The sequence below is a fragment of the Cannabis sativa genome, chromosome 8 (assembly GCF_029168945.1).
Source record: "Cannabis sativa cultivar Pink pepper isolate KNU-18-1 chromosome 8, ASM2916894v1, whole genome shotgun sequence".
Lineage (NCBI taxonomy): Eukaryota > Viridiplantae > Streptophyta > Magnoliopsida > Rosales > Cannabaceae > Cannabis > Cannabis sativa.
This window is the reverse complement of record NC_083608.1, coordinates 23,900,829-23,928,267: the sequence shown is the minus strand read 5'-3', so window position 1 is coordinate 23,928,267 and position 27,439 is coordinate 23,900,829. Positions and strand designations below refer to the sequence as shown.

General features: G+C 31.8%; 2 protein-coding genes across 3 annotated transcripts; one reads left to right on the top strand and one right to left on the bottom strand.

The window, feature by feature from the left end:
- The first annotated feature begins 2,560 nt into the window (after nt 1–2,560).
- LOC115701032 (uncharacterized) lies at nt 2,561–7,651 on the top strand. 2 transcript variants are annotated; one of them, XM_030628716.2, is made up of 9 exons: nt 2,561–2,976; nt 3,064–3,149; nt 3,672–3,751; nt 4,120–4,175; nt 4,899–4,947; nt 5,107–5,253; nt 5,399–5,488; nt 7,060–7,155; nt 7,254–7,651. In XM_030628716.2, the coding sequence occupies exons 1-9, from the start codon at nt 2,576–2,578 to the stop codon at nt 7,524–7,526; spliced, it is 1,278 nt and encodes a 425-aa protein (XP_030484576.2). In that variant the 5' UTR covers nt 2,561–2,575; the 3' UTR covers nt 7,527–7,651. The 2 variants fall into 2 exon arrangements, with proteins under 2 accessions (XP_030484576.2, XP_030484575.2); XM_030628715.2 differs by having other exon boundaries at nt 7,057–7,155.
- A 12,580-nt stretch (nt 7,652–20,231) lies between these two features.
- LOC115700945 (amino acid transporter AVT1A) lies at nt 20,232–25,524 on the bottom strand. The gene is made up of 12 exons (XM_030628625.2): nt 25,134–25,524; nt 24,312–24,586; nt 23,635–23,849; nt 23,161–23,184; nt 22,884–23,064; nt 22,553–22,772; nt 22,329–22,464; nt 22,219–22,238; nt 21,969–22,114; nt 21,601–21,644; nt 21,015–21,077; nt 20,232–20,491 (listed from the first exon to the last, which is right to left on the bottom strand). Exons 1-12 carry the CDS (start codon nt 25,334–25,336, stop codon nt 20,399–20,401), a joined length of 1,620 nt encoding a protein of 539 aa, XP_030484485.2. The 5' UTR covers nt 25,337–25,524; the 3' UTR covers nt 20,232–20,398.
- Nucleotides 25,525–27,439: the final 1,915 nt, after the last annotated feature.

Below are 27,439 nucleotides of genomic sequence, written 5' to 3'. Positions count from 1 at the left end.
CTATTCAGTGTAGATCATCTATAGAGGATCTTTGAATATTAGGATTGTAACAATGGATAATCATAACATATCTATATCGTGGTATATATAGAGCGTTCTATATAATTGAGAGTGTTATTCAATTCCAAATCTATAGTGGCACAAGGTGGAATTAATAAGTTAGAGAATTTACTTGGTGAATTATAGATCTACTTATTGAAAGTTCGGTTATATAGGCACATGGTCCCCTCACTAGTTGAGATAATACTGCTTGCAGACTCAATTAATTGATTTTAATTAATCAATTATAATTCTAAAATTAGACTATGTCTTATTTATGAATTTTCACTAAGTAAGGGCTTAATTGTGAAGAAAAAAAGTTTTGGGGTCAATTTATTAATTAAGAGACTTTGTATGGTCTAATTAATAAATTACATAAATGAAAATTTTATTTAGTAATTAATTATAACTATTAAATAAATGATTTTGGTATTTATAGGATTGAATTGGAAAATATGGTATTATTGAAAGAAGAATAAGTGGTTGAAAAAGTGGCAAAATTATAACTAGAAAGTGGTCCTCTTCATGTACGACGACCAATATGTTATTTTTTGCCCAATATTTTACTTTTTTAAATCCATATAATTCAACTCCAAGCCCTAGTTGAAACACTATAAAAAATAAACATGATGCTCTCATCTCATTCGCTTGACAACTTGTCAACTCTTGTCAACTTGAGTATTCAACCAACCTTAGATGACAGAGTTCCTTCCTTAGTGATTTAACGTCGGTTTCACTCTTTTTGCTCAATCTTGCGGGAATTAATGATTGTTTTTCAATTGTTCTGGTGTTTCTGTGGTGGTTCTGTCCGTGAGTGGAAGATGGAAGTCTCATTTTTTTTTTACGTTTACAGTATAAAAGGAAAAAAAAAAAAAGGGCAGTATACATGTAATTTCTGCCATGTGGTAGTAAAATTGTAAACTTTTATCCAAAATCGAGTATTTTTGTAAAACCAATTTTTTTTAAGGATTATTTCACAAATACACAAAAACAACAAAAAAATTACAAAAATACGGTTTCACGGAATTTTAACTATTTTTACGATTTTTTTTATTTTATTTACAGAAAATACGGTCTTTTATGTTGTATTCTTGTTAATTTGTTGTTGATTTTTTGTTATTTGTGTGTTATTTTTTATTCTTGTTTTGATATTATTTTCATGTAGTTTTCTTATTGTTTTGGTGTTATTTTTATAAAAAATCATAAAAATATATATAAAAAAATTTAAACTTAAAAATGTAATTTTTTTTTAACAAAAAATAATGACTTATATAATTATTTAGGGAAATTTACATGATATATTAACTTTTGCTAATTTTTTACAAAAATACTGCCAGGCGGTATTTTTTACTTTTTTACTGTATTTTTTTATAAGTTTCATACTGCAGTATACTGTGTTAAGTTTTCACTGGTGTTTTACTGGTGTTTTGTAGTTGTTCTACTGTTGTTTTGAGTTGTTATGCTTTGTGTTTTACTGGTGTTTTATAAATACAGTATTTTTGAAAAAATTTCCGTGTCACGTATTTTTGTAAAAGTTAACCTATTTTTGTAAAGGGAAATTTGATTTTCTATACTTAGAAAATCAAAAAATTTGATTTCTAAACCAATAATTTAAACCCTAAAAAAACTATACCTTTTTTTTTCAAAACCCCAAAAATACCCCCAAACTAAAACTATCTCTCTTTCTCTCTCTATCTAGCCGGTCCCAAGAATCCCACACCCCAGGTCCGATGGGGTCCGACCAATCGGACCCATCGGACCCCAAGGTTCGACCATCGGACCTCTCTCTTCCCCTCTCTCTCAAATCGCAGGAAAAAAAAAAAAATTAAAAGCCGGTCGGACCTTCGGGTCCGATGGGTCCGATGGTCGGACCCATCGGACCCGAAGGTCCGACCATCTGACCTCTTTCTTCCTCTCTCTCCAAAATCGCAAAAAAAAAAATTAAAAAGACGGTCGGACCTTGGGGGTCCGATGGGTCCGATGGTCGGACCCATCGGACCCCCAAGGCCCGACCATCGACCTCCGTCTTCTTCCCTCTCTCAAATCGCAGAAAAAAAAAAATTAAAAGACGGTCGGACCTTGGGGGTCCGATGGTCGGACCCATCGGACCCCCAAGGTCCGACCATCGGACCTCTGTCTTCTTCCCTCTCTCAAATCGCAGGAAAAAAAAAAAAGTTTCAGAGACTGGGGTTGCTCTTTCGGGTTGGGGTTGGGGTCGGAGGGGTTGGGGTCGTGGTCGACGGGGGTGAGGGTGGTGATCGGCGTTGGGGTTGACGTGGGTGGGTGAGGGTGGTTCGGTGAGGGTGGGCGGTTGGGGTGAGATAGAGGGAGAGAGAGATGATGCAGAGAGAGAATATTGTGAGGGGGGTATTTTTGGGGTTTTGAAAAAAAAGGAATAGTTTTTTTAGGTTTTAAATTTTTGGTTTAGGGAAAAAATTTTTTGATTTTCTAAGTATAGAAAATCAAATTTCCCTTTGTAAATTTCCCATTATTTATTTATTTATTAATCTAAATTAGGGCTTGACCCACTAAATTAATGGTCCCTGATCCAGACTTGATCGGATTCATGACTCGTCTTGTAGTTCAGTTGTGTGTTGTGTGTTGCGTGTGCCTGACCATGACACCAGCCACGGGTACGCCAAGTTCCGAACCCACAACCTCCTCCTCTTCAAAATCTACAATGGAGACCCCCATGTTTCCTCCCCCCCAACAACCTACTTCTTCAGAACCCCAAAACGAACCTCCCGTTGAAGAATCCCAATCAAAACCCCTCAACTCCCAAGTTGCGAAAACTGGTGAACCCGGTGGCAAGCAGAGTTGCAATGAGTCCCGTCAACATGTCGTTCCGTACACGATTCCCCCTTGGAGTGAACCTCCCGGCCACAATTTCTACTTTGAAGTTCTAAAGGAAGGTTCTATGACAAATCAAGTCCATGTGTAAGTCCTTTTCTTTTCATTCGCCGAAGAATTGGACTTTTTGTTGTTCATTAATGGTGCATAGCTGAATTTTGAGTTTTGATTCAGATACGAGAAAGGAGCTTATATATTTGGGAGTGTGGACCTCTGTGACTTTGTACTTGAGCATCCCACCGTTTCTCGCTTTCACGCAGGTAATCGCTTTCATTCCCGTTTCAAAGAAACTTGAAATTGACCTCAGATGCTTAACTTTTTCAACTGTAAAACACTACATTCTATGATTGTGTCAAATGTGTGTGATGATATGAAATTGAAGTGATTAATTGAAAGTTATTCACGTTGGCTTAGTTAGCCTATTACTTTAGTGTTAAAGTTGGGCAGAGCAGCTGTTCGTTTAGTGAGTGAGGCATTATAGTTGCTCCGATGTTCTGAGCTAAGATTATCCCTTTTTGAATGAGCTAGTTCCCAGTGTTAATTTAAGGTCTGTCAGTGATGTAAATGATTTCTGCACTTTTTTACTGTTGATCACTTCCCACATGATTGTTAAGTGTCCTGCGTTAGACGCAAAATTCTTCTCGAAAAAGCTCCGTTTTCCCTTTAAATTTTGGGAGATAAGATTTTGAAATACCCATGATTTCTTTGATGCGTACACACACACTCATATGTGTATACTTTAGCTTCCTCATACTCATGCTAATCTGTTTCCTATATGTCAGTTCTCCAGTTCAAAAGAAGTGGAGAAGCTTATATTTATGATCTTGCTAGTACTCATGGTACTTTCATCAACAATAATCAGGTATTCTGCACAAACAATTCTAGTGCATTGTTAGCCTGCATCACAATTTATGTCTTTTATTTTGTTTATTTCATAAATAATATATTTTTAAAGGTTTTAACATTAATTAATTTGTATATTGATTGGTTGTAACTGGGAAATATTCTTTAGAATTTTAATTGGAGGAAGTTATCTTTTATATGACTTGGCTTTTATCAATCAAATTAAAGAAGTTGTATTACCATGGTAGGTTCTTTGAGTTTATTATGCAGGTAAATAAAAATTTGCTTTAATTATATTTGACGTCTTTTTTGTAATCTAATTACTATTCTAGTTACATAAGCCTGTGATGTGTAATACGAGTTTCTCTTCTATTTCCTTGAGGTCAGGTGAACGAAAAGAGCTATGTGGATTTACATGTTGGTGATGTCCTTCGATTTGGACAGTATGTTATCTGTTTCCTAAACCCCCACTTTTTTATTTATTTAGATGGTCATTAACCTATGTTTTCTTGAAATTTGGACACTGGCTTATGTTTTTTCTTCTCTCAATTTGCTTTTACTAAGATGATTAGTATAATTCCAGCCCACCTATCCAATCCTATCCTACCTCCTTTGTCATTTCTAAAAAGGATTGTAAAATGTTGTGTGATCCATGTGGAGCTTACATAGCAATTAGAATTTGAATTATGGTATTAAGTTGCAGAATGCATAGGGTACTCAAAATTTTGGCAGATTTTCTCCATTAACTTCTTCTTAGTGCTAAAAATAAAATGCTACCATGACTGCCCTATAAAGCTCTCCACAGGAACACCTTCACTAGAGGTTTTTCCATAAATTATAACTTTGAAGAGTATTAGAAGGCTAATATTCAGATTAGATTGCTAGTCTAATTTTTGATTGCAAAAGGAGTCAATCTTGGGAAGATATTTATATTCGGATTTCCGCTCAGCATTTCTTATTGCCCTTGACTAATTTTAATTCTTAATTTTCAAATTTGAAGACCAATGTATACAATACACCATTACTTTAATGACCAGCCTCCTTCAACATTCATTTGAAGAAGTAATAAAAAAGTTTGAGCGATATCTGTTTTAATCTTCTTTGACCCGATTCTTGCTGCTAGACACTTGTTACAGTTCAGTCATCTCAGTGTTTATTTTGTACAGGTCATCTACTTTGTACATTTTCCGAGGACCACCAAATTTAATGCCAACAGTAAGACTTTATTTGTGTTTGAATTTATTTTTTGGTTTCAACAGTTTACAATAGTGAATTTTAAAAAAGAAAATCATCAAGTTCTGCTTTAATTTCCATCTTCTCCACCTTCGCGATTATATTTCTTTCTATCTTTTATAACACTGTGGTCCTACTTAGGAGGCTGACTTGGAGAGGATTAGAAATATTATGAGCCCAGAAGAGGTGCTAGATCGGGAAGCTTCACTTCAACGAGTAAGACGTGAAGCATCTGTTGGTGATGGTGTCTCATGGAGCATAGGAGAAGATGCTACTAAAGAGGCTAAGGTTTATAAGCTCTCAAGTCACTTCGTATTAGGATGTGATTTACATATAAATGCTCATTGAATTACCATAGGCATTATAATTTATTTTTATTTTAAAGTTTAATCTCTTGATTTGATGGCCATACTAATTCATATGGTGCATATAGGAGAACACAGATGAAGAAACTTGGCAGACATACAAAGGACAACTAACACAGAAGCAACCAAAAACCCGTGAAAAGGATATAATGGAGGAGGTTAGTTTGTTCTGCTGTGCCATGAAAATGCCTGATATGACAAATACTTTTTTCCTTTTTAACATCAAGATTATTGTGCTCCCTCATATATTACATCACTCCCTCCAATTTATTTCTCTCTATTACATTATTGTTTTTGTGGTTGTTGTTGGTATGTGCATGCAATTAAATTTACACTAAATATTATTTTTGGTAAAAAATTTACACTTTCACGTTTAAATATATGTATTTATATTTTTACGTTGTTTTATAAAAATAATATGAAAACAGGAAACCCACACGAAAGTAACAGGAAAACAACATTCAAACAACATCAAAAAAACACAAAATAAAGAATATTGGTGACAAAACTACCTCAGCTATACAATTTGTGACATAAATCGATTTTTTGGTTCTGTTTGCTATTTACTCCTTCTGTTCAAAATACTCTGTTAAGTGCAACAGTGAACTGCCCTAAATGTACATGTATCAAATTTTTAGCGGTTTACATAATTTTAATTATTAAAATATTATAAAAAAATAATTAAAAATAAATAAATAAAATTTAAAAAAAATATTTTTTTTCTTTTTTTTCTCTTTTCTTTTTCTACTTTTTGAAGAAAGGGGTCTCGCAGTTGAAGGAAGAAGAAGAAGAAGAAAATAAAGGAAGAAAGATGGGGGCGGGGGAAGGAAGGAACAAAATTTTTTGTAATTTATTTTTATTTTTAAAGTAATTTTTATTATATAAATAGTTAAATCACTAAAAATTTACCACAGCTACTGAAGGTTCCAGAAGAAAAAAAAAAACACAAGAATGAAAGGAACAAAATTTTTTGTAATTTATTTTTAAATTTTTAAAGTAATTTTTATTATATTTAAATAGTTAAACTACTACAAATTGGCCATGTATACATCAGGGTATATTGTGGCACATAACAAAGTTTTTTGAACGAAAGGCAGAGAGGTTGTACAAGAAAAAAAAAAAGGAAAGGAAGGAACAAAATTGTTTGTAATTTATTTTTATTTTTAAATTTTAAAGTAACTTTTATTATATTCAAATAGTTAAACTACTAAAAATTTGTCACGTGTACATCAGTTACTAAGGTTCCAAAAGAAGGAAAAAAAATGAAAAAGAATGGAACACAATTTTTTTGTAATTTATTTTTATTTTTAATTTTTAAAGTAATTTTTATGTATTTAAATAGTTAAGCCACTACAAATTTGTCACGTGTACATCAGGGTTTACTGTGGCACATAACAAAGCTTTTTAAACGAAAGGGAGAAGTGGAGTTTGGAGGGTTTTATTATCAAAAGATTTATGTAGTTAAATGTCACAAATGGTATAATTTTTTTAAGGACAAATTGTATAGTTGAGATAGTTTTGTCGATAATACTCCTAAAAGTATTATACAAATAACAAAATAATAAGATCACAATATAAAATAACATGTTACAGTATCTAAAATTCTGTATTTGTTAGGTTGTGAATTTCATTTCCCTTACATTGTTTTCATTAAAGTCTTGATTTTCTTTTCCAATTCATCTTTGGCTAATTTTGTTTTTGTTTCGTACAAACAATTATGGCTAAGAAGGAGAATTGTAATCAACAATTGAATCGGGACGATTTGGCTGAGTCGCTCAACGATCTTTTCACTAGTGTGTTTGCCATGGTCAAATCAGAGGTTCAGGTTTGTGTTATGAGCCAAACAACACTATTTGATGATAGAATCAAAGCTCATTCCCATTATTCACTACAAAAAAACCTATATTTATTTTTGGTGTCTAGGGCTCAAACAACAATTTAGAGCTATTGGAAAAGATGAATCTCCGAATAGCAGAGGAATACAATGGCTATGGAGACGTGGCTTCGGGACTTAGGGTTTTCGTAGAGCAACTGAAGTCCAAAAGCTCTAGTTTCGATGAATATGCGCGGCAAATAGACACCATTGAGCAACAAGTGATTGAGTTTGAGGCTGTAATCTCTATGCTTGACAGATATGTATCTATGTTGGAGTCTAAACTTCTATCTGCTACTTCTCATACTAATCCATCCCTTTAATTTGACTCCAAAAAATCTTTTACACTCTGTTTGAAATAGGAGGAATGAGTATTCCCTTTTTTCTTTTTCTAATCTTTTGTAGGAGTTTGGCATTGCATTTAATTACAATTTTTCTTTCCTTACCAGTAGATCGATTTCTATTTCATCGTGAAAATATATAGTTAACTTGGAAATTGGCATTGAAGATGGAGTCATTAGCAAATTGACTTTGGAGATGAAATCATGAACCAATTGTCATTGAAAATATAGTTTACTTGAAAATTGGCATTGAAGATGGGAGTTAAGAGCAGAATATATTTACACAAGTGACTGTTTCTTCATCAACATATAATAGTCCTTTTTTAGCATTTGGATAATATTGAATATTGTGAATCAAGTGGTGCGCTCCTGACATTCATTATTAGTCCTTGAAGTTCTTGGCCACTATATAGTATTATCGGCAAAATGCCACTCATTTGGTACTCCGTTTATTAATTATTATAAAAGGGATATATAAGCTTGTGTAGTAATATGTATGAACTTAGGTTATATTGTGGTAAAGTCGAAGTTAGGATCCATATCAGAGTTGGGGCCGAGCTCCAGGTCTAAGCTCGGGGCTCGAGGTTCGGAGTTTACTGTCGGGGTCGGGTTCAGGTTTGGACCAGAGTTACATAGAGCGAACTACTATATATTCTTGTGTGTGCTCTCTATTTTACTTAGTTATTTCTAACTTTCATCTCGTCTATACATACAAGCGAGTTGGTTAATTTTTTGTGTCAACACTTTTTCACTGTCAATATCGGTCCAGTTTGATGTATAGCTGATACATTCAATACAAGTTTACTTTGCTAATGTTTTGAAAAAACATTCTACTTATCCAAGTGTAAGTAAACCACATTGTTGATTATCAGTGTAAATCTAATGCATTGATAAATTGTGGGACTAAATAATTTGAAGCATATAATCATGATTATTTCTACTATGTAGACAACACTATAATCACGAATAACAATATGTTTAGAATTTAACATAATTTGTATATTAAACATCAAATCATGAAAGTAACATGTGAACTGTAATATTCTCTTTTCTTGAAAGATAATTTTTAATTTTCTTCATACTTAGTTTATTTTATTTGCCAATAGGAATAATTTATCATTTGAATATTTATGAGTTTAGTGGAGTATCAGATTTTTTTAGTGACAATAAAATTTCTTTTATTTCGTTTATTTTTCTATTTTGAGGGTGTGTATAATGTTAGATAAATAATTAAATTATTGGAGATGATTTAATATTTAATTATTTGTGAATATTATTATAGGTACATTAACAATGATAATTTGGGTAAATATATTGAAGCATATTATTTAGTTTATTATTATTATTATTATTATTATTATTATTATTATTATTATTATTATTATTATTAGATATATATAATATAATAATATATACGTGTGTTTAGTTGTTTTATATATATATATATATATATATATGCGAGCTATTATGGTAGGGATTGGGTATTTTACCTATCAATAAGGATAGTGATTTATAGCCCTTGATTTAATTTAATGGCTCAAATCAACTCTTGAAAACTACACCAAAATTAATATATTTTTTATTTATAATTAATCTTTAATATTATTAATAGTAAGTTCAACTAACAAACTCCAAACCTAATATTTTTATCTTTCTATTTTATTTCTATTTAAAATTTAGTTTTAATTATATTTTTTTTATTTCAAATTTACATAAAAAAAATATTTTAATTAAGTTTATTTTTAAAACAATAATTATACTTATAAAAATCTATAACATATTCAACTTATAATAATTTTATAATAATCACTCTTAAAATAATTAAAATGTCACGAGTTCAATACTTTAGAAGTAATATTTTCTTTTCTTTTCTTTACTTATATTTAATTTAAGATTCCAATTAATTTAATAGTTTGAAAATTCTATCATATTATATTAATTAATTTTATTTTTCAAGATTAAAATGTTCAATATATTTAAAATTTTTAGATATAAAATTAATTTTTACATCAATTACATCATTTATAAATCATGCATGAACTAGTAATATACATTCATAGTATGGTTATTCTTAAACTTAGTTTAAGGTAGGATTCTGAAAAAAGCCCAACCAGCAGACTGGTTCCCAACCGGAAGACCAGTTCCTGGGGATCAACCGGTCGACCGGTTGTTACAGGCTCCCCTGAACCGCTCGACCGGTTCAGTGCAGGGAACCCCAAAAATGTCCTCCACAACTCAATTCGAGCCCAAACTCTACCATACTCTCTAGAACACTTGCATATACTATACTAAATCCATTTCAAGCAACAGAACACATCAAATAGCTCAAAAATTAAAAACACCATTAGAGAGCCAACTTAGGCTCTCTAACTTCAAGTTTGAGTAATCCGTAGCACAGCTAGCTATCTCAGCACAAAATCAACTAAAACAAACCTATCTTAACCCCAGAATTCAAACCCAAACTAGCTGCACACTACAGAACGTCAAATCACTAAAATCATGCAATTAACCTATCTTGAGCTAAATAAAACCATAAAGAAGAAGGCTAAGCATTATACCTTGAATTGGACCTCCTATTTCTGAGTGAAAACTTTTTAATTGTAGCAAGGGTAGTTTAGTCATTTACCACTCCCGACAAATCCCCGATATCTCCAATGCCTAACAATAATATCCCGCTATTGATATTCTAAATCATACAAAATGTGACTCTCTAATGGCCCACGTCGCTTTCCACCGTTACCGAACACAAGCACAGAAAACGCGAAATTCACATATATAGCATAATAATACATTTTAAATTTAAATAAATCCCCATAAACATGTAAATCATAATTAATAACTCAATATTGCAATTAACCCTAATCATTTAATAATCCAAAATATTAATCTTAAGCGGTCATTAGAGTTATCATATACTATCTAATTCGAATGAGATCATCATATACTATCTAATTCGAATGAGATCAACGGTAATTGAGATCATTTAGATTTTTTTTTAGTGCAAAACTTTTTATCTATTTATTATGCATAATTTGCTTTGACAAAGAACCATAACTTTTCATTTGAATATTATTTATTAATGCATGTATTATTTTATTGTTCACTATTATAATTACAACCTTAAAATTTTTATAGTGTATTTCATACATATTGTTTAAAATAAAAATTTTAAATTATTAAATTAATTTAAAAGTTAAATTAATAATAAATAATAAAAAATCATGTCTTTACAAGGGTAGCAATTCGATCGTTTATAGTACGTTTGAAGCACCTTATAATTAAAGTTGTCATAAACTATAAAATTTGGATGAGATCGATAATAAATCGAAATCGTTTAGATATTTTTTTAGTACAAAATTTTTCATCTATTTATAATGTATTTTTTTTATTTGAAAAAATTTATTATTCAATTTTTATTTGACAAACTTTTTATTTGATTATTATTATTATTGATGCATGTGTTATTTTATTGTTCATTATTATACTTTATGTAATACAACCATCAATATATATTAACAAATAAAAGTTTAAAACTTTTCACCACAATAATTACAAACTTTAAATTTTTATAGTATAAGAATTGGTCCATATTAGTAAATATTAAAAAAAAAATGAACTATTGTTTTAAAAAAAAAAAAAGAAATTCAAATTATTAAATTAATTTAAAATCTTAAATTAAAAAAAAATCATATCTTTTGAAATGATTGAACTCATGTCATTGTACTTGATATACAATAATTTTACGTCTTACACCATAATTATATTATTGGTTGTATTGATTATGGTAGGATTAAATAACTTGAATATTTTGTACTTTTCTAGCTACAATTATTGTGTTAAGTAGAAAATAAAAATATAAATTTCAAATTAAAAAAATAATTAATTAAAAATTATAACTAGTCATAAGATAAATAAGTAAAAAAAAAAAATTAAGTTTGGAGTTAGGTTTGGAGTTTGTTAGTTGAACTTGTAATTAATAATATTCAAAATTAATCATAAATAAAAAAAATATATTAATTTTGGTGTAGTTTTCAAGAGTTGATTTGAGCCATTGGATTAAATCAATGACTATAAATTATTATCCCTATTGATAGGTAAAAAATACAATACCTATTGTATTAGCTCCCTATATATATATTTTAATTTTAATTGTTCTAGGGTTAAGATTAGAGTTTGGGGATATATAAAAAATGCTTATGAGATATTTTTAGGGTTTAGAGTGCAGAAAGAAATTGAAGGGAGGAGGCAATGCGTATCGAGCGACACCGAAAGATAGAAAAGTGAGATTTTGGGTTTTTATATTTTGAGAGTTTATGGGCTGCTCTAGATTGTTTCTTTGAGTTCTATAGCCTCTCTTAGAGCTTTTGAAATGTGATTAACAGGTTTGGAAACAAACCATTCGAGACCACCAATGTTTACGTTCAAAAATATTGTTCTTAAAACGAACCATGATTCGAACGCGTTTAAGTTGTTTCAAAGATCAAAGGAGGTTTTATTTGAGAATATGGGACCCTAAGGCTTGGTTTTGACGTAACAAAACGAAGCTTTAGCGTCCAAAAAAAAAACAAAATTTTGACTCCATTAACGACGGTACACCACCAACGAAGGAGACGACTTTGATATGCCAATTTGAGGATCTTTTCTTGGGTTCTTCTTGATCGTTTTGAGGTCCTATATACTGTGGAAAGCTTCTCCAATCAAAAGGATGGGTCAAGAACAATCGGGGACAAAGTTCACTTTGCCGGCAGGGAAATTGACGTAAACTCTGGCGACCACATTCTGGGGAGTTCTTAGGTGTTTTTCTCAAATATTTTTATATATTTTGATTCCATATTTTATTCTAAGGTGCTTAGTGAAGTTTAATAATTTTTAAAATTTATTTAGAATTATCGTAAATTATTTAGTTTATTTCTTAAATTAATTATGAAAAATACTTAGATTATTTATAAAAATCTAATTTTATATTTTATATGATTGGTTATGGGTTATAAAATGTTAAAAATTGATCGATTAAATTTTTGGTCAATTTTGTATTTTTCATGAATTATTTGTGTTATTTTTAAATTTAATTATGAAAAATACTTAGGTTGTTCAGTAAATTGAAAGTTAATTATTGTCTTGTTAAGGACTATAAACTATTTTTGAATAGTTATATTTAATTTTCAATCATTTCTATATTTTTCATAAATTTATTTAGTTAATGCTTAAATTAATTATGGAAAATACTTAAGTGATGTTAAAATAGTAAAACATATTTTTTGTAATATCATTTACCGTGAATGGTATGATATGGAACAGGATTTATAACTTATTGATCATTGTAGGTATTTATTCAAATTATTTGGAATCAACTAACTAATTAATTGGGTTTTAATTAAAATAAATAGTAAAAGTAGTGTTCATTGTTTGGAAACTGTCAATATGATGCTAGAATGTAATTATATTGTCTAAAATTAATTAGAGACTATGTTGAGATATTTTGCTATTTTTGACTAATTATTTAGTATTTTATACAATTTAACGTATAAATTTATACATAATTATGGGCGGTGTTTTGTACATATTTTAAAGCAGATTAAATATGTTTTATGATATGTATAAATAGTTAAAAAAATATGCTACCTTATGATTTTGATAACAAACTACATAATTACATATTAGGCTAATTATGTGTATGTAAAGTGATAAATATTAAAATTTAAATAATGATGGAAAGAAAATAAATTTCATTCTAAGTTTATTAGAATAAATAAACTTAGGGAATATTTTTAGCTAGAATAAATATTTAGTATGTAATTATTAAATTTATTTCCTATTTTATACTAAAATGGTACTTTGGTAAACTTCACGTAAAAAGTGTTTGTATGAGTACAGATTTTATGTTAAAAATATTCATATGAGTACATTTAATGTGTCGGTATGAATTATGGTAATAAAAAATTATACTTGGTGTGCCGTGCAAGTAGAATTGGCTTATGTATTGTGTATTTTTACGTAAGTTTTATTGTGAGTTTAGAGATTCATACTTGTACTTATTTTGAGAGTGTTGTTGTGGTATTGAATGATTTGGATTTTTTGAAGTAGTGTAAAAGGTGTTCTTAGCAACTAAGGTAAGAAGAGTGGACATCTGTGGGTTAGATGTTCATGTGCTTATGAGATTTTGTATTATGGATTGTTGTTTATGTTAGTATTGTTAGCATGCGATAGTAATAAGGCTTTTGACTGCTTGTGTGAGAATAACACTTATATGATAGGTTTTTTGCTGCTTGTGTGAGCATAGCACTGGTAGGATATATTTTTTTGGCTGCTTGTATGGATTTACTTGCAGGTTATCTTATCATGGGTGAGTACAACTTGTGATAAGAAATTTCCCTATTGGATGCCGAGTGTGAGAACAGGACAATGCCGGACATGTTACACTTCATGTCTGATCAACATGAGTGGGAGTAAGTTATCATATGTGAGGACAATATAAGATAAGATAATGTGTGATATATGTGTGTGAGTACAGCATGCATTAAGTTTATATTGTGATATGATGATATATCATATGTAGGAATAATGTATGATACGACACTTGGTATACGTATATGTGTGTGAGTATAGTATATATTGATTTGATTAAGATATTGTTATATGATATTTCATTGATGATTATGTTATCTATGGAAAAGTTATGTAATACATAGCTCTTCTTATTGGGCATTAGCTCACAGGTGCTTTGTGTACAGGTAAAAATAAAAACCAAACAGTGAAGATGCGAGCTCGAGGCGTGGAATGTGTTAGGGTTGCTAATCTAATTATTAAGCCTTAGGTATTACAATTATGGAATGTGTTAGATCTACCAACTACTTTATATGTATGAATGGCAGGGTGCAAGGGTCCCTTGAAGTTAAGAAAGGCTTGAGGCAAGGTGACCCACTATCACCTCTCCTCTTTGTCTTAGTAATGAAATACCTCATGAGAAGACTCCAAATGGCTACCTTGGGTACAAATTATAAATACCATCATCTATGCAAACGTTTGTGTTTTGTTAATCTTTATTTTGCAGATGATCTAATCTTGTTTAGCAAAGGAATAAGGAGCTCAATGCTTGTTCTTAAAGACATATAGGATGAGTTTGGCAATACCTCGAGGTTGCATATTAGCGAAGGGAAATCCCAAATTTTTTTTGGGGGAGTCCAAGATTTTGAAAAAGCAACCGTCCTTGGAGATTTGAAGTTAATGGAGGGATCATATCTGCTTCGTTACTTAGGAGTTTCGCTTAGACCAACTAAGTGGAAAGTTGAAGATTGTGGCATCATTATTAAAAAAAAATCCAGCAGCATCTCCATTTATAGTCAAGAAAGCATTTGTCTTATGTGGGGAGGATTCAGTTGATTCACTCTGTATTATTTGGGCTGCGCAACTATTGGATGAGTATCTTCGTCCTTCCTCATAGTGCCACGAAGGAGGTTAAAAGATTGTGCAGAGATTTCTTATGGGAAACCAATGGGGTTAGAAGTAAATTACATGTTGCTTCTTAAGAAAATATCTACTTACCAAACGCATATGGTGGAATCAGTTTCAAGGAGGGTGTCAAATGGAATCAAGTCATTCTAGCAAAATTTATTTAGGCCATCACAGAAAAAAAAAAAAAAAGATTTGCTTTGGATAAAATAGATTAATTTCATTTATCTAAACGACACTTCTTTTTGGTCCTGCAATCTCAAACTGGACCCGAGCTGCTATTGGCACAAGTTAAGCCGCTTGAGATAGAGGTTCAACAAGAGGAAAATTATTGCTGGAGGAGGAAAGGGCAAGTTCAATACTGCTATTCTCTATAACAGCACCCTTATTCAGAAGAAAGTGTCCTACTATAGGGTTGTTTGGAGCTCCTTAAACATGCCTAAGCATAGATTTTTTCTTTTGCAAGTCGTGAACTCTCAGCTTCTGATGAGAGACAACTTGCTGAAGTTTCATCTGCCTTTGGAATCGGTTTTTTGCCCTAGGGCTTTGTGCCCTAAATAAAACTCTATTTCAATGTAATCCTTTCTATTCAATTATCAATAAAGAAACAAATTTATTTTCATTACTTATTTAGTATGTTATTTGGTTCATGTGATCATTTATATGTTTAATTGATTTATAAATTCATCCAAATTCTTATCATATTGATATTCTTGTTTATTGTGTCGTCAGCACAATGGAATGTAATCAAAATTATGTGATTAAATGTATTTCTATGATTTATCAGTACACAGGGTTTAACTGATAGGATAATCTACAATGTAGTTTACTTGCACCTTGGATAAGTGACATGTCCTTTCTAGGGCATTGGTTAAAGTAAGCTTGGGTTGGATGCATGGAGTATGCATTGGAAGTGACCGATATTGAACTTGAACTAGATATGATAAACTTACTGTAATGTCTATTCAATTCAATATCACCTAGTTGATCCTAGATCAAATGATCTTAATCTTGAGATGGTTAGGTTCTAGTTCAGTTGCATTATTTGTGTTCTTGAATCTATTCGTTAAAGTCGACCAAATGGTTCTTCCCGTGACACATAGGTTAAGAACATGGTAGTTCAATTGAGTGGGAGCGCTAATCATAGATACGGAATCTATAGCTTCTATCAAAATATAGAAGTCAAATGATGATTTCCTTCGAGCTTGGCTTAATAGAGATAAATGGTTGAGTACTCATTTCAGTGATTATATTAGTTCACTGAAATATCATTTATAGGTAACTAAGGGGGCGTTTGGTAATACTTTTGTTTTTTAATTTTAAAAACAAAAAATAAAAGTAAAATTTGTGTTTTTAAAATTTTGTTTTTAAAAAATAAAAATGTGTTCTATAACGACTTTTGTTTTTCAATTTTAAATACAGGAAACAAAAGTGTGTTCTATAACTTTCAATTTTATTTTTATTTTTAATTTTATTTAAGTCAGGTTCAGGTCCGGGTCTGGGGCCGGGGCCGTAGTCCGAGTCCAGGACTGGGGCCGACGCCAGAGTCCGGGTCCCAAGGTCTAAATTGGGGTCAAAGTCCAAAATATTGATTAAGAAAAATGTTGTTTAAAAAAATTTTAAAAGTGATTTTTTTTGTTTTTAAAATTTAGATTCTTAATTAAAAAATTGAAAAGTAAAAACAGTTTTATAGAACATGATTTTAAAAAATATTTTCATTTTTCTACTTTTAAAAACAAAAAACTGATTAAAAAAGTGTTACCAAACGTACCCTAAGTGTTTTAAGGATAAAATACATTGAAGGGTGTAACGGCAAATTAATCTCTATTCAATGTAAATCATATATAGAGGGTCATTGATTATTGGGATAATAACAAATGGATAATCTTATAGCGTATCTATATCTGGAACATATAGAGCGTTCTATATAATTGAGAGTGCAATTTCAAATTCTATAGCGGTGCAAGGAGGAATTAATAAGTTAGAGAATTTACTTGGTAAGTTCTAGATCTGCGTATTGGAAGCTCAATTATATAGGCCCATGGTCCCCATACTAGTTGAGACAAACTGCTTGTAAGACTTAGTTAATTGATTTTAATTAATCAATGATAGTTCTAAAATTAGACTATGTCTAGTTTATGAATTTTCACTAAGTTATAGCTTGATTGTGAAGAAATAGGATTTAACGGTTTATTTGTTAATTAAGAGACTTTATGGAGTCTAATTAATAAATATTATAAATGACAATTTTATTTAATAATTATTTTAAGTATTAAATAAATAGTTTTAGTATTTATAGGGTTGAAAGTGTAAAAAGTGGTATTTGTGAAAAAAAGATAAATAGTTAAGAAAAATGGCAAAAATCTAACTAGTGTTGGGCCCACTTCATGGCCGGCCACTAGTGCCTATTTTTGCTCTATTTTTATTATTTTTTATTCCAAATAAATCAACCCTAACCGTATGTGAATTAGTATAAAAGGAAAAGTATGGTCTCATTATGCGGAAGGGGTTAGATATTTGAGCGGAAGGAGTCATACATTTTATGTGTTTATTTTATATCGTTTTAAAAGTTCATGTTTAGGATGTTAAAAACATACTTGTTAGTAAATCTGGTAAAATATATTCCAACAATTTGTGGCTATGCAAACGAGTTCTCTTGCTTACTATTACAAAAGGTAATTTTAAGTGGATTGGTTGGAAAGCTTGGCCTTTGCACTTCTCAGGTTGGAACAATGGGAAATTTGAATTTCCATACTTACAAAACCCTATTATTTTTTTCCTAAATACATACTTACTAAAATTGGTAATATATGACAATTTTACTAATTTTCCAAAACTAACCCTCCCATTTGAATTCCTACTCTCAGCCGACTCTCTCTCTCTCAACTCACCAACACCCAACGCCACCCATCAACCCCAAACGGTCACCCACGAAACGCTCACCCACGCTCAACCCCAACCCCAAACGGTCACCGACGCTCAACCCACGGAACCCGAAGCAAACCCCAACCCCAGCCCCCTCTCTCTCTTCGTCTCTCTCAAACTGAAAAAAAAAAAAAAAAAAAAAAAAAAAAAAAAACTCAAGTGGTCCGATGGTCGGACCATGGGGTCCGATTGATCGGTTCGATGGTCGGACCCCATCGGACCCCATGGTCCGACCATCGGACCACTGGAGTTTTTTTTTTTTTTCAGTTTGAGAGAGACGAAGAGAGAGGGGTTGGGTCCGATGGTCAGACCATGGGGTCCGATGGGTCCGATTGGTCGGACCACTTTGGAGTTTTTTTTTTTTTTTTTTTTTCAGTTTGAGAGAGACAAAGAGAGAGAGGGGGTTGGGGTTGGGGTTTGCTTCGAGTTGGGGTTGAGCGTGGGTGAGCGTTTCGTGGGTGACCGTTTGGGGTTGATGGGTGGCGTTGGGTGTTGGTGAGTTGAGAGAGAGAGAGTCGGCTTTTCAAATGGGAGGGTTAGTTTTGGAAAATTAGTAAAATTGTCATACATTACCAATTTTAGTAAGTATGTATTTAGGAAAAAAATAATGAGATTTTGTAAGTATGGAAATTCAAATTTCCTGGAACAATTAGCTGAATTTGAAAAATTCAGGGACTATTCAGAGATTGAATGTGGTTATTTTGGCAACAGTTTGTTATAATAGTTGGCTGAACAGGAATCAGTGCAAGTTGGAGGGATACTCAAAGTCCCGTTTACATATAGTTGATTAAGTGTACAGTGCACTATAGAATACAAGCAATTAAAAATAGCAAATTGAAGAAGGATGAAAGACTAAACATACATATAGTAGGCTGCTGATTTGTTGTAATCTGTTTTGGTTTGTGATTAATGAAGATTTATATATATATATATATATATATATATAAAAAAAAAAAAAAAACAAAAGAAGTATATTATACTTTGATGCAATTCCAACATCACATTTTTAAGGGAAATTTGATTTTTTATGCATGATTTAAGGGTTAATTGGTTAGAAAAACTTAAATTATAAGTAATTGTTAGAATATGCCTACTTTACCTAAATCCCAAAATTACCCCTCTCAAAATCCCACACCCATTCTCTCTCCTTTCCTCTATTCTCTCTGTTCAACCGTCCCAACCCAGCCCTCCCAACCCCAACCGAACCCCAAACGACGGCCACACACTGGCCCACGGCGCTCCCACAATACCCCCCCCATTTGAAACCATCAGCCCTCTCTCTCTTTCGCCTCTCTTTCTTTCTTTCTCTCTTTCTCTCGGTGCCGCACCCACACACCCACGGCAGACCACCCACGGCAGACCACCCACGCCGTCAACGCTCAAACCATTTCACCGCCCCCACCTTCAAATGCACCACCACGGCTCACCTCCACCACCCACCCACTGTACTGCCCCCTCTCACTCTCTTCGTCTCTCTCTCTCTCGAACAGGAAAAAAAAAAAAAATATATGGTCCGATGGGGTCCGACCAATCGGACCCATCGGACCATGTGGTCCGACCATCGGACCATATGTTTTTTTTTTTTTTTTTTTTTTTTTTTTTTTAAGGAAAACGAAGAGAGAGATGGACATGGTCTGATGGTCGGACCACATGGTCCGATGGGTCCGATTGTCGGACACATCGGACCATGTGGTCCGACCATCGGACCATATGTTTTTTTTTTCGGTCCGAGAGAGAGAGAGAGAGAGAGACAAAGTAGATAGATGGGGTATTTTTGGAGTTTTGAAAAAAGAGTCATATTTTTCATAGTGTAAAATGTATTGGTTCAAAAAAGAAATTTTGAAAATTTTTAAGTATAGAAAATCAAATTTCCCTTTTTAATCCACAATTATACCTCTCAAAATTCTGAACCTCATTACTTGCAATTCCAATTGTCTAAACGATTCGATATAAATAAACAACCCTACTAGTTAGATTTGTTTCCAATCTTTGTTGACCTCTATTCTAAAAAATAAATAAATAAAATCTTTGTTGGACCTCCTTTACTGGTGTTTACATATCGTCAACAAGCAACATCTCCTATCTTCCTTTCTTTTGATGTTTCTAAATATTCAAATAGTTTTCAAATCAATTATCAATAATTCAATATATCACGTCTTCCCCGTGATATTTTGAGATTCTTTTTTAAAACATTATACAAAAATAATTCAATTCAAGACTTTTTTTTTTTTTTGAGAGATCAATTCAAGACTATTGTCCACGTCTTTGTGGACAAAAATAAAAAATCTAAATTTTCTCAAATTACTCCACATATTTAAACCACAAAATCTTTTCTTTTATTTATTAGTAACCGTGACTTTTTCTTTTTCTTTTTAACATTCCCAGAGGAAGATGAAATAATAATAATAATAATATAGAGCATATAGAAAGCTAATTTCTATTCTCTAAATCAACAATATAAGAGAGCTTATTGAAATGTTTCAGTAGCTCTTCACAATCTGTAACAGTGAAGAATATGTTCCCATGATCGCACAGACGATGCCTAAACCCGCAATCGCGACACTTGAAACAATCTGATCAAGCAAACAAATGAGATAAACAAAATTAAGTAAACATAATTGCGAACAATGTGTATCATCAATACATAAAACTATTTCACTATTTATTTCTCCACATTTGTGTGGATAAAAAATAATAAATATATATACACTAAAATTAACAACATCCTAACACACAAAATATAATTTAATGTTTTTCACTTGTATATAGATGATATTTTCAGTAACATTGAGAAATGTGCACTGTATAATATCTGAAGGGGCGTTGCTATTAGACACTCTGGCGCTTTACAAATGGATTCTAAAAAAATGATTACACTAAATTAAACATAATACTTAATACACTCATAACCATATGACACCATTTGTTAGGCTGTCTATCTTATTTACTGGTTTTGTTTAGTAATAATCTGGCTTCACAAATAATATGGCTTAATTCACCTCGCTACGATCTTATTTGATTGTGCATTTATAGAGAACAAATTTAGAACAATTGCAAGAAAAGTAAAATAGAAACGGTGTTTCCTGGTCTGATTACCTGAAAAGTTGTAGCTTTTTTCCCCATGATCTTCACAAAACATAATGCTGGCATTATAATGGCCTGAAAGAAAGTCACATCCATTGTTAATCACCGGAACATTTTCCTATAGAAGGGTACTTATGTGTGACTTGACTAAGATAAATCAACGATATGGGAGCAATTACAGGTCAGCAAAACAATTGCCTACGCATATAGAAGGGTCCTTGTGTGTGCCTTGACTAAGATAAAATCGACAGGGAACAATTACCAGTCAGCAGTCTTGTAACTTAAAGATGAAAAAACCAGCATATAAAGTTTTGTAGTAGTGGGGAGTTTTAATCTTATATTTAACTAAATGATCGTCCAATTAGAAGACAAGCACAGATAAAAATTGCAAAATCTAGATTTCCATGATATGAAAGGACTCGTTTCTTAAGAGCATCTCCAACGGTGCACCAAATTAGTGTAGCCATTGGAGATGGCCTAAGTGCAGCAATTAAGCAAAAAGCTTTTCAAGAAAGAGCACTCCCCCATGTAGCAACAGTTTGTTATGGTAATTAATGTACTCGGAGTATGCAACTAGTAAATCGAGATGTATGCTTACCACTAGTATACTGAGGAGAGAACCTATTAACGCCATAACAAGACCTGCAATCACAAAAATAAATAAATAAATAATGATATTGTAATTTTCTATGTAAGGAAATGAATTCCACGATGATGTTCATAATTATATCCTACTACCTCGGCAGAGGGGAGAAATATAGGTACCATTAAAGTTGTTAGACCCGGATTTTGTGTTGCTAAATTTCATGTCTACATTTATCTATGAAATGCATTTAACATAGCATGCCAACTTAAGTTTGTTACATATTTTGCATTGACATTAAGTATTGAAGTACTGTCTTGAACAAAATTGGAAAAGAGTAGAAACAACAAAGTGTGCTGTGGAATCTCAAGTCTAAAACGTACCAAAGAAAGGAAGAAGGAAGGCAGCACAAACGGAGGAAGCAACAAGTGCTGTCCTGAGAAGAATGTAACACCCGGGACTGTTTGAAACTCTTGGAGGCAATAGCTCCTCGATACTCCTTGCCAATGGATTCAATAAGAGAGCATACGTGCCAAGTGTTAAGGAATAATATATTAGAAGGAAATGAATTCATCAATTTATAAGAGCTGACACTATTTTCTATTGACAGCAAATATAATGTCCAAAGGATATTTAGTGAATGGGTTGATAACCTGTAACACAAGAAAATAAGTTCAGCAACCTTGTATAAAATCATTTCAAGTTTTTTCGAAATTAAAAGAAGTTCACAAACTCATACTTACCGTCGTCCACAATGCAACATTAGAGATGATCGAGTCTCTTGGCATATTCAGAGTTATCTGAGACAGCGTACTTTCACCAAACATCAGAAATCCCATGACTGCAACACTTCCGTAAAATAGAACGCACAACAGAAAACTGCATCATAGAGATAAGTGGCCGGTATCAGAAGATAAGACAAAAGTAAGATGAGAATGTCTACAGTACAATTCATGATGGTCTGTACCAGATTATCAGTGCCTGACTAAATTTCTTTTTATCTGCCATAGACTGGTAGATGTTAGGAAACACAGAATGACCAGAATAGCAAAAACCATAAACACCAACGGCAAATGGAATGCCTTTCCATTTCACTACTTCACCAGTTTCATGGAACCCAATTGCATCATCAGTCCCAACTAAAAATACACACAGAACAATCAAAATTGTTGCAACCACCCCACCAGCTGCCAAAACAATTGAAACAAAAAAAATCAGGAAACTGCACTGGGAATCATTTATATTTTTCTAGGCTTCATGTAACAGAGTACTAGTGGATCTGTGGATGTCTGCTATACCTGAAAGGTATGAAATCAGACGAAGATCCCTCAACCAAACGGTTGGCAGAACAATCAGAGCAGTTAATATTCCAAAGAAGTGTGCAGAGTCCAGCTGCAAACCAGCCCAATTGAAGGATGTTCCAGGGAACAGCCTGGTAAGATTATCTCCTTCCAAAATTATAAACTCCACACAATAAGACTGCAATCATAAAAAAGGAATTTTGTTAAAAATGAGGATCCATGACATATGGTTATTAGAGACTACTGTAAAATTCTGAGTCAATGTTTCACTTACATATAATTCCGTGTACAAAAAGATCTGCAGCATGAGTAAAACATGAATTACCATCAGTACATGACAAGGAGCAAACCATCTGCATATCCATTATAATAAACTAGAGCTTTCGCTTTCAAAGTCCAGGATGTTATCTTTAACAAGCACTTTAGCAAATGGAACATATTTGGAGGTCCAAAGATTCAACATGATAGAAATTATTCAATGCCACTTAATGGATAAGACAGACACAACATGCGAGTAAAAATAGACCGTCTCCTTGCAAGCAACATACTAACTAGACATGAATCATAACCATGTTTCAAGAATAAGTGAAATAACTGTTTGCTGCCAATAATAAAATGAACTTTGTATAACTGTTTGCTGCCTATAATAATTGAAATTTGTATAACCATGTTTCAAGAATAAGTGAAATAACTGTTTGCTACCAATAATAAAATGAAATTTGTATAACCATGTAAACTTATGACTTACCGATAAGATCAAACGCCCATATTTTCCGAATGCAGCTTCTCCTAAATCAGGGTATGTTATAATGCCTTCTTTGCTCTCAAAGCAGTACCTCATAAGAGAGGCCGTATAACAGCAAACAACAGCAAAAAGAACTAGCACTACCAAACTTGCCCAGCCAGCTTCTTTCACTGTAAACGGGGTAGAGAGCAGCCCAACACCAGCCATTACATTAATTCCTGTACCAAGTAAAACATACCATAATGAAAAATCAATCACAAACAGCCCACATGAAAGTTCGAAATGCAGTTTAATTACAGACACAAATTTAAAGTCTTTCTATCAACCGAATAAGAGAGTAAAACAAGCCTGAAAAGGTTATACAAAAGTATGATCCCCACTGATAAAAAGAATTTAAGCAATCTTCATCAAACTTCAATCACGAAAGCTACTTTTGCTAATCCTCAATTGGAATAGAAATAGTTAAAGGGTTTCACTTTTCGATTCATTCATGTGTTGAACTTGCATATTCTGAACATAAGTTTTTGCTGAATCCTTTCGTTACCTCAACTTTCAATTCCTTCTCATTTCTTTTAAAATCCTTCCCCATACCATAAGCAAGTAACCAAATGTCAAAAGGCACAACAAAAAAGTGGCAAAGATTAGTGTTGAATAACAGTACAATAAAAGAGATTACTCACCATTAAAGACAGTTTGAGTGAAGCTGCATCCCTGACCAATTGGTAATTCACCAGTCAGCTGCTTATTTACTTGAGTTTTATCTGACCATGATGATGGTGTTCTTGAGATCCTACCAGAGTCATCCTTTTGAGAAATTCGATCAGACAGCAGAGGAAGCCTATTTTCGGAATCTAAACTAGCTTTACTATGACCGCCAAAGCTTGAATATATAATACTCCGAACATGTTCAAGATTTCCAAAGTTTGGAGATATTATGTGAGAATCAATTGTTTCCCTGCCAAATAAATAAATACATATAAGCATAACAAAAAGGATCCTCAGCAAAGACTAGCTAAAACCCAGAATTGGAGTTGAAGTATAATGTATGTTGCTTCCAAGAAACATGGAACTCAAATATCTCACTATGTAGATTCCTATGAAGAATTAATTAAACCTCGGAAGTCGGACCTCATGATCAGGGTACCGAGTAACGACTTCTCTACTACCCACGTGTACCCAAAAATATGGAATTCTAAACAAACAAACAAAAAAATTCTCATTGGTACTCATAAATCTTCCGTAAGGATTAAACATTCGACAAGGGATTGTCATTATGAATTTATGATCTACTTCCTCCTGACAGAGTTAAATATAAAATCAATAGAAAAATTATAAGTATTAAATCGACCATCACCTTCAACGCCAAACATAAATAAACAAACTAGCTTAAATGAAACTTCCACCCATACATGATAAACAAAATCAAAAATCCGGAAGTCGATACGGTTGATTCAACCAGAAAGATCAATAATTAAACAAAAGCAGAGTAAGTGGGTACGTACTTGTAACTCTGAGGCCATTGATGAGAGGAGAAATATTCATCATCGTTAGGTTGTTCTCCTTCATCGTCATCGTCGTCATCATCACTGTCACTACTGCCTCTACCTTCAATGTCGTTTTCTTCACTTCTGTCATCGTCGTCATCATCCTCATTTTCGAAGTAAAACTCAGTTTCTTTCTCAGACTTTTCTGTAATATTAGCCATCAAAACCAGTAAAAAAGGTTTAATACCCAAATATAATAAGGCACAACACAAAGCTGAACACTTCTCGTAGCTTCTTCAATTATTATTATTGTTGTTGTTGTATTTGGTTGTTTAGGTTGATGGGTTGGGTTTTTAAAGATGGTGGTTTCATTTTTTTTTTTTTGGGAGATTTCTGTTTGTTTTTACTTTTTATATATATTAATAATAATTAACAAAATATCCCATTTCCCATTTATTAACTTTTGTGGCGGAGAATGAGAATCGAGAAGGTTACTCGTAGCGTAGGTGAGGTGAAAGTGAGAGAATGAAAAACGACAATGAACATATGTATGTTTGTTATGGTTACAGTATGGGATGATGAGATGAGAGTCAGAGAGAGAGAGAAACGTTGTTGACAGAGATGCAACATCTCTAAACATGACGTGGCATTCATGCATGGAAAAGTGAACTTTCTACTACCTCCTCTATTTTTGATAACACTAAATTAACAAAAACTAAATAAATACACCTGATTTTTTTTTATGTTTCACAACTCACAATCCTCTTTTGTAAGGAAAACGCGCGTTCTTGCACAAAGGCCATAAATTCATATCCGGTTTTTTGCTGATTAGCTTAGAGCATTTTAAATAGAGGTATAAATAATCGGTGAAAATTTAAAATATAGTTCATTTAATAAAATATGTATTTTAATAGTATGTCAAAACATGATATAAATTTAACGCATAGTAAATTTTGTACCAAATTTAACATAATATTTATTATGATGTAAAATTTGCACCACAATAAATACACTATTTTTTTATTTATATTTATGTCATTTCGATTATTTTATTAATATATTTAACTATCACATTAAATTATAAAATATTTATATTATTTTCTTATTATCTTACATCTTAAAATAATTATAAAATTAATTATAAAGTTATTAGATTTTAATTTTTTTTAATAAAATATTAATTACATATTAAATTTTACATTACAATTTTTTAATTGTGCATTGGAACACAAAACTATTTAGCACAATTTTTTGGAGATGGTCTTATTATATATTGATAAATGCTAAAGGGCACTAGTACTGTCTAGCACCTTTTAATATCACTATTGGCCTAATTGAGTATCAAATTTCATACAGTTTAATATAATAACTTTTAAAAAATATCATTAAACTAATTGCAACGCAACATATCAAAAAAGTGTTAAACACTACTTAGAATACTCATACATATTTTAAATCCTAACAACTAACCAGAGACAAAAATATACATTTCTCACATTTTTTTCTTATAAACATTTCTTACATTTATTGTCTGGCATGCACTTGCACTACAATCTATATTTATTTGAAAGACTTCTGAGAATCAGTACATAGTTCTTTTACATTATACATATATAATCACAGTACATAATATTTGGGATAATAAAATCATTTTCTGATCACTTTTGACTTTTGAGTCACAAATAATAGAATTTTGATATACAACACTTAATACTTGTTTATTTTACAAAACATATTTTTTTAAATGTCAAGGCTAATAACCTGTTTCTACTTTCTTCATGTTATGATATATCTAAATATATCATATATGGAAGAAGATAATGATAAGATATGTATAAACTAATTATTACAAAACATAGTAGTGTTCCTAATTTGTTTCACAAGCAAAAGTAAAAAGAAATAGAATCACATGCACATCCCAGGTATATAGGGGTCACATGCAAATACGTACACACATCACTTGAATTGTATACTACACGTAATAATAATATATATGCATCGATCAACATTGAACACTTGTACACAAAATGGACAAATAACGATTCAGATTAAACTTTGTGTTTCCTCAAAAATTAGAAAGAAAAAAAAAAAGATGTACTGAAAATGAGATCAGAGGAAACACGTATATTAGTCTATAGAAAACAAAAAGTGCCGTACATGACCAGCACTACTTGTTTAGTTGGAACAAGACAACAATTAAAATGACTCGCTTATTTATTATATTATCATAGACTATAGGTGTTCAAAATAAAAAGAATTTATTAATATGAAAGGCTTACACTTTTATTATGTATAATATATATATAATAATATTATTGATTTCC